The sequence below is a fragment of the Vicugna pacos genome, chromosome 10 (assembly GCF_048564905.1).
Source record: "Vicugna pacos chromosome 10, VicPac4, whole genome shotgun sequence".
Lineage (NCBI taxonomy): Eukaryota > Metazoa > Chordata > Mammalia > Artiodactyla > Camelidae > Vicugna > Vicugna pacos.
Window position 1 is genome coordinate 6,449,056 of NC_132996.1, and position 16,269 is coordinate 6,465,324.

General features: G+C 40.4%; 1 protein-coding gene across 2 annotated transcripts in view; it reads left to right on the forward strand.

Moving 5' to 3' along the window:
* Positions 1-1,633: 1,633 nt before the first annotated feature.
* Positions 1,634-16,269, forward strand: part of TRPC6 (transient receptor potential cation channel subfamily C member 6) — a 97,297-nt gene continuing 82,661 nt past the window's right edge. The window contains exon 1 of one of the 2 annotated variants that reach the window (XM_072968918.1): positions 1,634-2,322. In XM_072968918.1, the coding sequence (XP_072825019.1) occupies positions 2,153-2,322 (170 nt within the window). In that variant the 5' untranslated portion in view covers positions 1,634-2,152. The remainder of the gene's footprint in view (positions 2,323-16,269) is intronic. The other variant, XM_072968919.1, reaches the window with a different exon arrangement.

Below are 16,269 nucleotides of genomic sequence, written 5' to 3' on the forward strand. Positions count from 1 at the left end.
TCAAGTTTTGTTTTTAAGTTAGAGACTAACACATCACTAACACAGCCAGTCTCTTCTAACTTTGCTTTAACTCACAGAACTGGAGTCAGGTTGAGAACATCTGAATATTCCTTCCCCCACTAAATTGTTTCCTATACTTGATGTTCCCAGCAGATTCCCTATAACAATTAAATTAAATATTTATTAACTGATTCATTCAACCATCAAAGCTACCGAGTTCTTACAGACAGCAATTGTCATAAACAAATTTCAAGTAGTGTATGTTATCGCTATGTACAATTATCAGGCAACAGTAAGAATTTTAAACTATGGCTTCACATCTTTTTGATAAAAAAAATCAAAAAAGGGAGTCAAATTAGAAATAGCATACATCAGAATGATGGTGGTTAGTTTTTCAGGGCAAATGTTCTTTTAGTGGCCAAGAATGTTTTCTCATTTTTGCTGTACTTCATCCATCCATCCGTTCATTCACTCATTCCACATACCAGTGACAAATACAGACAGAACTAGGCCCTCAGAATACAGTGGTTCTTGTCCTCCGTGAGTTTTGGATCTTAGCATATGGGCAAAGTCAAACGCTCTAAGTTTGTGACCTCTTTCCTCCTCTATCAGGTTGATGGGTTTCACATTTCCAACATCCATTTTATTGTGCGCCTGTTTATGGGAAGCAAAAGTACTTTTGTCAACAGAATTTCAGACTCTCTGGCTTTCCTCAATCCTACTGAGTGGGTTTCTGATCTTTTCACATCTGGTTCCCTGCCCCATCCATCTCCACTTAACTAGCACCTGCTTGGTAAGATCTCTTTTAACCACCAATGATCTACTTAGATAGTCAGTCTCCAGTTACTGTCACATCAACTTGGCTTATTTTTACTGTAGCTTTTGTCTCTGATACTTTCTCATTTGCTTGTTTGGTCTCTGTCTCCCTCTCTTCCTTGAAATCTCTCCGAAGGCAGACAGGGCCTTATCTGGCTAGTTTGCCTCTGAATCCTAAAATGGTGCTTGGGACACAATTGGGATCAATTAAGTTATTTGTTGAATGAATGAATGGATTCCTAGTTGACGAGTTCTTGAGCTGCTACAGATACTGATTCGTCCTTGTTGAGAAGTTTGGCACTTCGCATGTGTATGAAGATTAAATCAGAATTTAAAACTAAGTCTTAAAATTAAAAACAGTGCGGAAATGTGGGAAACATCTGGCAGAGAAATAATTCCGGCGTTTGCAGTGACGGTTGGAAAGTTTTTCTCTGAAGTAAGCAGGTTGTTGGGCTCCATCGGCATTATCGGAAAATGCTTGCCTATTTTGGTTGATTTGCTCAGAAACTGGGAACATCTGGCACTGGGAACACAGAACGTTGTTCATTTTAAAGTGAAGAATTGCGATAACTTAGGGGATTGGCAGTGGGAGAGAAAAATGCCCTAAGAAAATGAAGGCAGTCTGGAGAAATGAGAGGCTCCTGTCTCTTGGGGAAAAAAAACCAAACAAACCAAACAGGTTTCCTGTGTTCTTCGAGTCTTACTTAAGGGAAGCTTCCTAGAAAGTTCTTAATTGGTATGGTTTCTAAATAGGCAGGACCAAAAATAAAAATAAAAAAAGCGTGTGTGGCTCCACCTAGTTGAGGTTCATCTTGGCCCTCAAAGTTGTAGCTACCCTGGCTACACCACAAGCTTCGGTTGCTTTCGGGAACGTCGCTCCGATCCCTTTAAAGGTGGGATCATGACGGAGGTTGCGGGGGAAGAAGGCGGGAGCCGAGGGCTGGAGAGTCTCGGTTGACATAGTAACTCTTCAGCTGCGTCTCCCTCGCTGTCGGCTCTCGGGCTCCGCCGCCACCCGCCGCCCCGCCTGCGCTCGCCCGGCCCGGGAGCCCCGGCCGCCTCCTCGCCGGGGTCCGCTCTGCCGGACGCGCCCAGGACAAGGTCCCCTTTGCGACCCCTTCCGTGGTGACTTCTCCGGCGCCGGCGGGAGAACCGCTCGCAGAGCTCAGCGCTCCGGGCGTCCGCGCTCCTTGCCTCTCACCCTCGCTCCCCGGGCACCCGTCTGTCGCCGGGCCGGGCCGACGGCGGACGCGGACCCCTCCGCAGCGGGTCCCCGCTGGAAGTGCCAAGGCGCGTCTCCCGGGAGCGGGACCCAGGCCGGTCGGGCGTTCGCGCCATGAACCAAAGTGCAGCGTTCGGGCCCCGGAGGGGCGGCTCTCCCCGGGTCGCGGCCGGGGCCGGCGCGCGGCGCAACGAGAGCCAGGACTACCTGCTCATGGACTCGGAGCTGGGGGACGACGGCTGCCCGCAGCCCCAGCTGCCTCCCTACGGCTACTACCCCTGCTTGTAAGTGCGGGCGCCGCGGGCCGGGCCGGGCCGGGCCGGGCCGGCGGGCGGGCGAGCGGGAGGTGTGCGCTCGCGGGAGAGGACCAGCGGCTCCGCGCGCGTCCCCCCAGGGCCGCGGGAGCCGCGCTGGGACCCCAGGCGCCCGGGCGAGCACGCGCGGGTAGGTTTGCCCACGAGAGTGAGACCGCGGGTGCCGACGCCACTGCAGGTGATCGGGGGTCTGGCACTTTTTTCAGCCCGGAAGTCATCCCGCGTCCTCGGAGACCGAGTCGCTGCGCCAAAGGCATGATATGGTGGGAGACTGATGCACGTTCGCGCCGCCTGTGTCCCTTAGCCTGTGGGAGCGGTGACCAGAACTCGTAAGAGTCCCGGGGGCTGCCCCGGCGCCCGCCCGGGAACTCGGGGACCAGCGCGCCCGCCTTCCGCGCGCTGCCCGCCGTAGCCCCTCGGGCGGCGCGCTCGGGTCCTCAGGCCGCGGGACCGCCGCAAAAGTTAGAAGATGCGCGTGTGGAGGGGCGGGGGATGGACTTTCCCTGAGACGTCCTCTCCCCCGCCTCTGTTTCACCGGAGAAATAGGACCTCTAGGCTTCCCCATCCCCGGCGCGAAGCCTTCACAAGGGCCTAGCCTGTTGCAGGTGCGGAGAATCCTAACTGCAGAAGCCAAAGAGGGTCGTTTGTTGAGGACTCTGAATAACTACGAGATTTTTAGAATCTGCAGTTTCTTTATGGGAGGGAAGAGAGTGGCAGGGGCAGGCAGAGAGCTGAATGAGGAAGAAGTCTCTCCTCCCCCACACGCCCGGGACCGCAGGTGCAGCTGGCAGATAGCGCGCCTCTTTGGCCCTTTGATTGGGCAGTCTGGTTTCTTCACATGTCACATCCATCCGCGTGCGGTTTCCCGAGGAAGGCAGTTCTCAGCAGCGGCTCTACAGCAAGGAGCTCTAGAGGGGGTGTGTGTGTGCGCGCGCGCGTGTGTGTCTTTTTCTCGGTTTCTCTGTGTCTCTGTCCCTCTGTCTCTCTGGGGAGGGCAGGGCAGGATGCATGGGTGTGTCCTCAGATCACTGGTCAGGGCTCCCCAGAATCAAGGCCTGCTGTGGATCTCGTTCGCAGTAAGAGGTGAGCTACGGGAAATGGTGCATCGAATTTCCTCCCAAGATTTAAAAGAAAAAAAAAAAGGAACTGGTTTCTATCATCTATGTGCTGCACAGTTTGAAAGCGTTTACTTTTGCTTATCTTTTTCTCCTTAAAAAAATGAAGATATATTTCACGTACCATAAAATTCACCCGTTTAAGTTGTGAACAGTTCAGTGGCGTTTGGTATATTCACAAAGTTGGTGATCATAGAATGATCACCACTAATTCCGGACATTGTCATCAGCCCCAAAAGAAATCTTGTATTTGATGTTAAGTTAGAAAATGTTTCTGTCTCCTAGTACAGAGCTTCTCAAACTTGGATGGGCACATGAATTACCTAGGGATCTTGTTAAAATGAAGATTGTGATTCCGTAGGATTGAAGCTGCCCAAGATTCTGCAGTTCTAACAATTTCTGAGTAGATGTGGAGGCTGCTGGTCCATGGACCACACTTTGAGTAGCAAGGAGATAATATGCCAAGAAAAAACAGAACAAGAAATCAACTCTGGGTATTCTGAATGCAGCTATTTCCAAATTTGCTCTGAGGGTATATGTTTAAAACATAAATGGACTTTTTTTTTTTTAAATTGGCTTAGACTTGAGATCTCCTAAGCCTGAGGGTTACGTTCGTTTGCTAATGTAACCTGCGGCAAATTAAGTGACTTATGAAGGCTATTTTTTTTTTTTAAAAACTTAGACTATCCCATAGACAGTATCTTTTCTTTGTTCTTTTTATCACTTGATCATTCTATGATCACTTGTTGCTGTGTGGGGGAAATAATTTGATTTCAGAAACTTGTGGTTATATGTTACTAGTGAGAGAGACTAAATAAAGTAATAATTCCAAGTTGTCCTGAAAACGTTCCCCAATGCTTTCTTCACATGTGGTTTACTCCCTTATTGATTTATCTAGTTTTTACATTATCTACTATTTAGAGAATAAGTAGTTTTCTCCCTTAGTTCAGGAATCCCAGATAGAACCTGGACAGCAGAGAGATGGATAGAAATAGTTTAATGTACTTCAATTCATAATGAGCACCCCTGTGCCACTTCAGAGTTACGATAATAAATTTAAGAGTAAGCCATGTTTCAGAATAAGAGTTTGGTCTTGTCTATATCTGTTACTTCCAGAAGATTCTGTTACTTTTCATCACTGTTTACTCTGGCTTGGTTTTTATTTTTTCCAGTTGAATAATCGAGGAACTGAAACATTTTGATCAATAAACAACAGTATTTCACACCTATTATGTATGAGAAAGAAATAAAGAAAATTACTTCACTCTGGTGGAGAGTACAAAGAAGGCCTTCCATATGCTTTTGACCTGTGATTTAAACAACTGCATATATTTTCCTAGGGTGGGAGGCAGATTGTAAGCGAAAGTGGCAATCACTGGTAGCTTTAAATATGGGGATAGCCATTATCTCAAATCACTGAGATTTTTCCATTATAAGATCACAGTTTTTTTTCAAATTGCCATTTCTGTGGGGACAAATTCTATGACTCTTACTAAAACATTGTTTCATAGTTCACTTATATAGAAACATTTTTACATGTATTAGTCTTTTACAACTGAAAATTCTGACAAATTATCTTGTTTGAGACCAGTTACATATTCTCAGGCCTTAATACTGTAAGAAATAACATTTTGAGATGGTCTTTAGAAGAAAAAGGTTCAAATTCTTCCTTTTCTCAGCTTTTAATTAGAAATCAATTAATACAGTCTACTGTGATCAGTTTGTAATGGTGATTAGCAAGAAATGGTCCATGTCCTACCAGGATCCCAGGAGATATATCAAAGAGTTACTTCATTTAGAGCTTAAAAATATGTCTCAGTCCGTCACTTCTGAAGATGGAGAAGAATTCTGTACATAAAAAAAAATGTTAAGAGTTTCTAAATTCTCAAGATCGGAAACACGGTCTAGCTGAACTTTCTTTTCTGCTTGGAAAAGACTGACTAATTAAGAATAACAAAATAACTGTACACCAAAGCTCTGGCAATAGAGTAGACTAAATATTAAAAAAAAAGTTATGGTTTCAAACAGCTAGCAATACTGGATAAAATATTTAAAATGACTTTAACATGTACCCAATTTTACAAAAATAAAAGAGATTAGTATGTGCCAAAAGCAAGGAAGTTAAAAGCCAGAGCTTTTAGCCTGTGTACCATTGCTGTGGTTGCCCCAGGAATCAAGGATCTGGTGACCATAGAGTCTAATGCCCATATGAGATGGAGAGAAGCTAGGGCCTTGTTCCCAAATGCTACAAGTTGGAACTGAGACATCCCTGTCTGCTGCATAAAGCCAGGACCCATATTTTAGTGAAAAGTTAGGCTAGAATAATATGCCATTAGCTCAGGGTGAGAACAAGAAACTCTGTGAGTAAAAGGAAAAGAATCTTCCCCTAAGAGTTTCATTCTTTAGGCCTGCCTGTTACGTGACTCTTTGTTTTTTGCTTTTGTTTTTTACACTATGTAACTGACCTAGAAATCTTCAAGCTGAAAAACACCTTGAGGCTCCTAGCAGAATAAAACAGAAAACCATCCTGAAAGAATTGCACCCACCATCTAGACCGCCAAGGATTTCCAAGAAAACAGCAAGCCCTGCGAAAGATACACCTGACAAATACCTGACAAATACAATACCTGACAAAACACACAGAAAAACAATCAGCCAAGAATGACAGTTGGCAGACAGTACAATCCATGAGCGAGCGCTAACATGAGACTTAACAGCAGTGTTGGAACCTTAAGAACTTGAGATAATACAGCAACATTGAAAGAGAATATAAAATGGGCATATGTAACATGTTGACAACATACATGGAGAAATTAAACCCTAAGAAAGAATGACTTGTATTTTTTTTAAAAAACAGACAAATAGAAAACCTGGTAATGAAAAATGTAATTTTGAAGTAAAAACACAATGGAAGGGTTAAAATTCAGATTAGCTCTGGTATAATCAATGCTAATACCCAGAATGCAGAGAAATGAATGGAAAATATAAGCATAATTGAGTCATGAAATCAGAAAGTAGGAGTTCCAGAAGGTGAAAATATAGGGAAGAGAGAGGCAATATTTGAATAGATAATGGGTGATAATTTTTGAGAAATGATTATTTATCATGTTTATGAAGTACTACAATATTAGTGTGATACAGAAACATAAACCCATTTAAACATATCATATTGAAACTGCAGAACACTAAAGAAGAAATATTAAGAATGAACCAAAATTATAAAATATTTGAATAAGTTTTAAAGTTCAGAATATATATATATATACATGGAAATGTACTCATAATGTACCTTCATACCTGGGTTATGTAATGTGTAGCTGGTAAGAACTATGATTTTTCTTTCGCATAAAGCGTTGTTTGTTCTCTAGTTACTAATGTAGTTTTTTATACAAAGTCAGTGCTCCATTGCTGGTAGGATCTCTTTCAACATGGACATGAACAAAAAAGGGATCCAAAGGTCTTAGGAGAACCCAAAGAGATTCTTAACCATATCTTTTATTTCACATGATAAAAACAAAAATGACCTTTTAAAAAAATGTTTTAATGAGTGAGGGATCTTTTAAAACTTTTATTGTTCTCAGGATGGTTTTATTCTTTCCTTTTTTAATTTTTTGGGGGACAGGGGTAGTAATTAGTTTTATTTATTTACTTATTCTTAATGGAGGTACTGGGGATTGAACTCGAGACCTCATGTGTCCTAGGCATGTGCTCTAGCACTGAGCATTATCCTCCCCTGATCTCAGGATGGTTTTGGATGAAACCCATATATGAGCCCTAGGACCCGGACTTTGAACTCCTGATTTAAGAGAGAGAACCTCATGTCAGAGACCACAGATAAATAGAATCCCCCAACACAGCCTTCTTTTTTCCAGGCAAATAAAATATGCGTTCAACTCACTTATGTATTAAAGCAATGAAAAATTCAGACTGCAGACTAGAAAATGTTTTCTGACCTTAATTGCTGATAGAGTACATGGTTGAAGATTGAAGTTAGGGAATGGACTCAGATCTGTGAATTACATAATACTTTTATATTCTTACTATCCCTCCACCATTTTTGCTTCTGTATATTTGATAAACATATCTACCCAGACCTCGGTTACACTTATTTGTTCACGTATCACTTTGTACCGAACTGTGTCCAGCAAACAGAAGGCATACATTAATTTATTCCTCAACAAAGACACGATCCTCTCCCCAGAATTTATTCTAATAAGGAATAAAGTGAGGCGGGCTCTTTTCATAAAATAGTGTCTGAGTCCTTGAAGGAAGGCAGAAGGGCGAATGTCCTCATGGACAGAGATACCCAGATCTTATATTCCAACTGCCTGTCCACTGAGACTCACCTTCTTCTGGGGAGTCTGTCACTAATCACAATGCCACCACCATGCTGCTCTCCTTTTAGCTCTGCCCCGGGCTCTTGTGAGGCTGTCTCTTTATCAGTACTTGTCAAATGCTTAGGGATAACCAAAGAGAATTAACATACAGAGAAAAGCTCCTGGCTGGCTATAATTGTCTTCCAGTTCAGATACTGAGTCTCCTAAGGACTGGCCCCTGCCTAGCTCCAGGCTTCATCCAGCTGGCAGAGAGCTTTCTTCCCTCCTTCTCTCAGAGGATCCCAAACAATCGACCCCTTAAGTCAGTCTCAGCCCAGATAGACAAAGGAATACCGCTCCCCCATTCCTCTATCCAATGTACAATATGCCTTTCAAGCTCCATTTATTTTCCTGGCATCTCCTTATTTCCTGGATCATTAACAATTAGGTATGTCTACTTTTTTAAGCAGAGACCCTGCCACTTACCCACAGAGGTATAGCTTCACTATCTGACCCGGAGGGGCAGTTACTTTAGAACATGACCGACCCGTGGCAGTATAAGGGATTTCCAAGTAAAATCAAGAGGCTCATTTTCCTATAAGAATGTACTTATAGTGACAAATAAAATCAATCAAAGGGAGCAGGTGTGATATCCTGATTTCTTACACATATGCAGTGGTTTAGAATTCAGAGAGAATCCTGGCATTAGTGTGTCCTTGGGAAAAACTAGCATCTCTACCCAGAAAGCAAAGACCTAGACCTTGGTTAAGGGTTCGCAGTCTGGAAGCTGCTATGCTAGCAGGGGAAAGCGAGTGTGAAAGTCACCTTTGGATCTGCTTCTCCTTCGTTTAGGAATTAGCATCCCCGAGCCTCCATCTGGGTAATGACGGGTCTCCTTTAATTGACCACTTCCGAAGGTCTGTGCTCTGCATGATGGAAACCACCTATTTCATTTCCAAACCTCCTCAGGCTTGAAGTGATCAACATCTGCTGATAACAATTTATTATCATGAAACATCTTTTTTAGGGAGGGCTTAATGTTGTAGGTTGTGGAGCTCTTGCCAGATGTGCTGAAACGGCCACATTTATTCTGTAACAGAATGTTTGTTTACATCAAGGAAGACACTGCGTAATTTTTTTTTTCTCTAGAGAGTCATGTTCCTTGAGTTGTAAGAAGTAACTTAACTTCATGAGATAGTTCATCTTTGTCTCTTAGAGAGCAAATCACAAGAGGAAAACATTTTCTTGCGTCCATTCTTGTTTTTCTCTTTCATAAAAAAATGCTAAATATAATTGGATCCAGTTGGAGAAAATTACCATTTGTGATTGCTCTTTGTTTAGGAATCTTCTGCTGGCTTTCAGCACATGAAGTGCTCATCTATATGCCAAATTTCAATTAAACTTTGGCATCTAAAACTTTGTATGCTGTTTAAGACTCAAGCTATTGGAATGGATTGAGTCACATTTCTTAGAGAATGTCCATTTGGAGCAGTATATAGAAATGAATGTTACAGATACCCAAACAACATGTATTAACTGCGGCTTAAATGTTCTCTACCTAATTCAGGTAACTCAGCCAGGACAGAGAGGAGCAATGATGCTGATGAGAGTTACTTACAGTTCAATGCAGGTTGCTGTTTCTGTAGAGGATTAATCCAAAATACTGGCATGTGTTTTGGGGGGGACTAATAGTTTTTGAATACCTACTCTGTAGCAGGTCCTTTTTGAGATGTCATTCAAATGTAATTTGCTCTTCAAAGCAGCCAGTTGGCAATTTTAAATGTCCATTTTAAAAATGACCATGCTGAAATTTAGAGATGCTAATTAAGCAATGTTCAGAAATTTACATAGCTGGTAAGTTGTTGTCAAGTAGACAAAACCAATTCATTTTCAAGACTGCAGACTGGACCGTGTGGACAGAGGGGCTGGCAGAATGAGGAGCCCCTTGCTCTCTCAGCGTCCCATTCAGCCGTGCTCGTGCCCCCGCACGCTGGATGTGTGGCCTGGTGTGCTCTCAGGGAGCACACTCATCACCCCTTCTCCTCTGTCTTCTCATAGGTGTTGCCAGTGACCAGGTTCTTGTCCCGCTGCAGAAAGAAATCAGCCACAAGACGTAGTGGTTAAAAAGAGTAAAGTGAGGATTTATTAAGGGATGGGTAGTACACTCTCAAGGGGAGAGCGGGCAGCCTTAGGTGAGCAGCTGCCCTGAGTTTCTTTGGCAGGTTGGTTACATAGGGCGTAAAAATGAATAGTGGAACATTCATTGGGGAGGGAAGGGTCTGGGGTCGTATTCCCTGATTTTCATCCCAACTCCACTTTCCCGAAGGGAGGAGGGATTTTTGTCCTTATTTAGTCTGGATCAGAAGTGTCATGGCGTCGGTGCATGATGGGTACTTCTACTCTGCAAGGCCAGTTTTATTGTCATGAGGACATAATAAGCAAAAGGTTACATTCGGACACTGGAGATTCCTGCCTTTTCTCACCTTTCTTTGTCGGCCTCCAGGCCACTTGTCACCCCAAACTGTGTGACTGCTTATCAGCCCTGAGGTTCTTGCTTTCTTTTCTCTGCCCAGGGACCCCTGGTGCTCACATGATGTGTGGTTTCCTGCATTTGGCCTGCGCCCCTTCTCTCTGCCCAGTTCCTGCCATTTGACCTGCATCCCTCTTTCTCGGCTCACATCTAGCTATCTGCCTGCTCTAACACCTTCTCTTTCTGTTGAGATCTTGATCATCTATGAAGGTCAAGTTATACATTCTGCTTCTTTCACTAATTCATTAATCTGTTTATTCATTTATCTTTGTTGACCTTACATAATTATGTCAAGTCATAATAAAAATAACAGCTAGATTTATCAGGGGCTCCTAGGTGCTAGGCCCTCCTCTAAGTGCTTTATAGGTATTGCAATCTAACACTTCTAATAAATCTATGAGGTATGCACTTTTATAATCTCCATTTTACTGATGTTTTACTGATAAGAAAGAAAAAAAAAAAACCACAGCAAAGAAAGGTTAAGTGACTTGCTGAGGATTACACAGCCACTGGTTGATAGAAATGAGAAGAAAGAAAGGAAGGAATGGAAGATTCTTTTATCACTTATCTAGATAAACGGTGAAACTAGGTTTTGAAAAACTGCCAGTCTTTGTCACCAAAGGAAGATTAAGGATCTATCAAAACTAATTAACCTGCAGATTACTTACTAATTTTACCAATGGTCCACAAATTGATGGGACTCCTTAAATCTTACAAAAGACAAATCTTTCTCTTTATCATGTGGATAAAATTACTTCCACGCTATAAATTATAATAATTTTAATATTTATATAATTATAAATAATATAATTTCATGCCAGGTTGTGGCAGAAATACTGACCTGACTTGAACGGTAGCGTGAAATGGAGATTTCGTTGCAGGGTCTGCATAATTTTTGAAGCATTTCATATGGTATTCATCTGAAAGTGTATATTGCCAGAAATCAGTGACTGCACAGACAGTCATGTTAGAGACTGACTGCCTATACAAGGCAGATTTCATGTTTCAGTTGCAGAAGCTTTGCAGCACAAAGAGCATTTTGTCCTGGCGTGTAGCAGGTCAGCACAAAACCCGCCTTGCAAACTGGGAAGAGTTCTCTTCATGGGAATTCCTAACAAAATTATCTTGAGTTATAATGAGAATTGGAAATGACATGATTTCTAGAGCTCTTTAAAAAAATCCTTTTGGGCAGTTTAGCTGTTTTAGATCAAACTCATTTTTATTATTTCTATGTTAACCTCTTGGAAACAGACTTTTGTGTTGGATAGGATGGAGGATGGCGGTGGTGGCTGATTCCTAGGCACTGAGAGAATCCTCTCTCTTTCCCAGGAAAATGTTTTCTTCAAGACCTGTTTCTTGGAGGGGTATTCAGAAAAACTATTGAAATAGCTCTCTATACTTATTTAGATATCGATTTGGGTCATATACAACTCTTGTGCACATTTGAAAAAAGAAAATCTGAACAGGATGCATTTGGTTAAGGTGTTCCTAAGGCTCCTTCACATTCAGAGATGAACGTCCCTGAGTCACTTCTCAGCTCAGAAGTTTCAGTGTCCATATTTCCCCACACCATCTGGTCCTCTGTGCCAAAAAGACAGACATTGGTGATGCAGCGTTTCTTTAAAGAATCCAAAGAACCCACGATAGACCACAAAGCTTTTGGTGCTGGGTAGTTAAGCTGAGTTTGCAATTATTTAGAGCCAGCCTATTTTGACTTAGGAGTTCCTGACATTTGCTAAACAAATCTGATTCACCACTGTTGCTCGTGTATGCGCCACGCCCCCGATACACACATGCACGAACACACATGTATCTGTTTTTCAGGCTTGAAAGGAATGTTTAGCTATTGTTTCCAGGGTTTATTCTCAAGCCATTGTCATCCGTTCTGAAACTTTGGCTGCCATTGCTTTAAAGCTTGCACGTGCACTAGCAGTTGAAAACTGTCGTGGTAATGACTGACACCTGACTGGGAGTGATCGCAAGAAGGCTTAGATGATGAGACATGTCCTGTTTCAGAGAAGTTAAAGTGGGAGAAATATGTGTCCTAGAATCAATGGAATACAAAGTTTGGTGTGCTAGAGTTGGGGTAAATGAAAGAGAAGAGAAGATATGAAACATTACAAGGCAGACACTATCCTTCATTATCTGTCCAGAATTTGGGAGGTTTGAACTATAAGACTATGCTGGTCTTTTGCCTTATTTAATTTCTATTAGCTCACTTGATCCTCAGAGCAAACTTGTATGATTGGTGACATTACTTCTCCTTGTAAATGAGGGAGCAAATTCAGAAAGGTTAAGTAACTCGCCTAGGACTTTATGGCTCTCAGAAACCTGAACCTGTGCTTGAACTCGTACTTGACTCTTTGTTTGCTTGTTTGTTTGCTCTTGAACCCCCCTACCTGTGCTGCTCGCCTTCACTGCAATGGCAGCCCCAGGAGGCCAGGGCTACAGTCTGGAAACAGTGACTAGCATTTGGTAGGGACTCAGTAAATGCTGGATGAATGAATACCATGTCTTCCTCATACAAAGTGGTTCCAGTGGATTGGAATCAAGTCTCTAAAATTCTTTTCTCTCTGAGCCTCATACGGTTTTGTGAGACTTTGCCTTTAGGGTACCATGTTTTCATCTTAACTTTTGGGGAAATACTAGAGTATTGGAGTTTTGTATTCTTGCAGCTTAGGTCAATTAATGAATTCTAAGAGTTTTGTGATATATACTTATTCCTAAAATGGTGCTGGTTAAGTATTTTTAAATAATCCTGCAAATAAGAAAATTTGAATATAAACTATTTCTTTATTTACATTGTGTTGATAGAACACCCATGGGGATTGATTGTTTTTGTTTTTGCTAAAATGGCAAGAGGAAAGGTACTTGACTTTTTATTTAAGTTGAAAGAATCTGTGAAAACTGAACTTGCTAAGACCAAAGCTCATTACACCCAGGAAAGTCTTAAATACTTAAATGAAATAATCCAGCATAAAATCAAGAGAAAAGAATGGTTAAGGGAAAATGATCAAAAAGTGACATATTAGTGATAATGTAACTTTGATTTAGATCACGATGTGTCTGAGCAAAACTTAGAAAACCATTTAGCTGATTTTCATGGCAATCTGTCTTCTAGAAATTAGATCAATTATTTTCAAACTGTATTGCAATCCCCCTTATACTCAGAGAGATTTAGAAATTATCCTCACCCTCCTTCTTACATGTGAGAATCTGATATACCCACACTAGAACATTGCAGTGAGATATTACTAAAGGAAAAGTGTTGCACATTGACTGATGTAAACACAGAAAAAAAAAAATCAGCCTCTTGTCTAAATATGGCCACCAGAAAGTTGGGATTAACAATGTGTTTATCAATGGTTTGAAATCTGGCTATATATTAGAATCACTTGGGTAGTTTTTTTAAAGTATAGATTCCCTAAGAATTATGAGAGTCCAAATAAATCAGTATTTCTGGGGGTATGGCCTAGGAATAATATTTTTTTTAAATTTCCCCAGTTGATTCTAATATGTAATCAGTTTTGGAAACCTATTATTTCAGCTACTTTAGATTAACTGTGAAAACCAGAGTTAGGAACTGAACCTAATTTCAATCAAGAAAACTATTACTGTGTATTCATTCATGCACGAACATATGAGATTAAAAGTTCATTTTTCTACCTAAGATCCAATGATCAGATATTATCAGATAAATTGAAAAATAGTATGTTTTAATTCAGCAAATTCTCATCAAATACTTGCTATAGGCAAGGTGCTAGTCTTGATATATTTTGGGAGAATAAGTGATTTGTCTATATATTCTGCTTGATAGGATGCCAGAGAGTAATGTGTAGTTTTATGAGAAAGTAGATAACAAAAACTACCTTTCCAGTTTGTTTCTTAAAACATGATGCATAATTCTATATTTAAATTAGAGGAGAAGGTGATTTGTTTGAGTTTTACTTTTATCCTAATGTTGACCTTCTTCCTGATTTGAATTATCTGTATTTTCAGAAAGGATGGAGGAAATTTTTCTTTTTAAAATCATCCAAGATTTTATGGGTAAAATTTTCCAAAAGAGTGAAGATTTTACTATGAAATAAGCTTATTATCACGTAACTGGGCTTCTTTTTCTGAATACTATGAGATTTTTGCAAAACTTTTTGAAATTCTACCTCCAGTGATATTGTAGAACAGATCATTTTGATGGTCATCCTGTTACAAAACAACTAGATTCTGCATAAAACATAATTTATATTTCTTTGCTTACAGGAAGTACTGGAAATCTTCAACCCAGCTCCTGTATGTACACAAGCAAACACACACATGCCTAAGTCATAAGGTTCTTTCAGAGCTGCAGTGAATAGTGAGCTCTCTTGAAAGGCAAAATTCCATAAATCAGGTGCTGATGTCAGCATTGTGGTCAGGAGACTCTGCCTTGGACCTAATAAACCTCAATTAATCCTGGTCCCCTAGGTTCTCTACAAATTGGTCGTCCTTGATTGTGGGTATATATTTAATTTACCTTAAACACACAAGAAAACAGCCATCATGAGTGGTAGTCAGCAGAAATAATAAGCAATATATAAAACCCTTAAGGATATCAATATAAATATTAAAGATAAGGACATAAGAATGTTTGAATTGTAAAAAGACAAAAAGATGGAATCCCAAAAGTGACCAAGCAAAAGAAAACTATCAAAAATGAGCAAGCATACTGAAAAACAATGATAACACTACAGCTTTCAGAAATTAAAAAAAATACTGTTGAAATAAAAATATTAATGGACCAGAGTTATTTGTGGAAGAAGATCAAGTGCAGCTAGCAAGAGAATTAATAACCTAGGAGGTGGAAACTAAAACGTTTCTCAAAATGCAACAGAGAAAGACAAGAAATGTAGACTACGAGAGAAGTTAGGAGAAATAGGGGCTAGAATTGGAAAGACCAGTTTACATATATTCAAAGTACCAAAAGCAAAGAATAAAGGAAATGGAGTTGAGGAAACAATTAGAAAAATAATGGCTGTTTTTCAGAATTGATGAAAAATAAGAAGCTACAGAGCTAGGAGCCACAACACATATCAAATAGGAAAAAAATCAAAATAAATCCACACCTAGATACAAGGAACTGAAACTATTTTACACCAGATTCATTAAGAAGACCTGTAAGCAGCCAGAGAGAAGAATACAGATTGTGTACATAGAAAAGAGAATTATTTTTCTAGCAAACATCCCAACAGTAAGGATTGAAAGCAGACGATGAGAGAATGATGTGTCCAAAGTCATTTTCATTGTTTTTGTACTCAGGAGCATTCTCTTCCAAGAAAGAGTTTGAAATAAAGACATTTTCAGGGGAAAAAATTAAGAGTTTATCCCCAATATACCTACATGAAAAGAATGTAGAAAGGATACACTGCACTTCAGAAAGATGGAAACTTACCAGGGGGATGGTCTGCAATAGTAAAGGAATGAGAGCAATGAAATTGATACATACGTGGGTAGCATTAAAATGTGCTCCTATAATATAATAATTACGTCTAATTTGTGGGTTTGAAAAGAGGACAGAACTAAAACAATTTTATGTAAACTGGGAGGGAATTATCAGACTTTAAAAATTCTAAAGTCCTTATGTTGCTTGGAAAGGAATGGGACTTTAGCTCTACATCGTAAAATTTCAGAGAATGTCTATACAAAAATAGAAATAGAGTATTTAACTGTACAAACCAGTAGAGAAAATAAAAAGAAAGAGGAAAATGAACAGGCAAACAAAGAACTGGGGAAAAAAAAGAAAACAAGAAAAAAGAAGTTTAAAATTAAAAAGGATAAATTCAAGGCAAAAATAAGATGCTAGAAAAACAAGTTCATATATAGGTTAAGATAATAAATATAAACTAACTAAATTCACTGGGAAAAATCATCAGAGATTTACAGAATAGATTTTTCTCAATCCATTTATTTTCATATAAATATA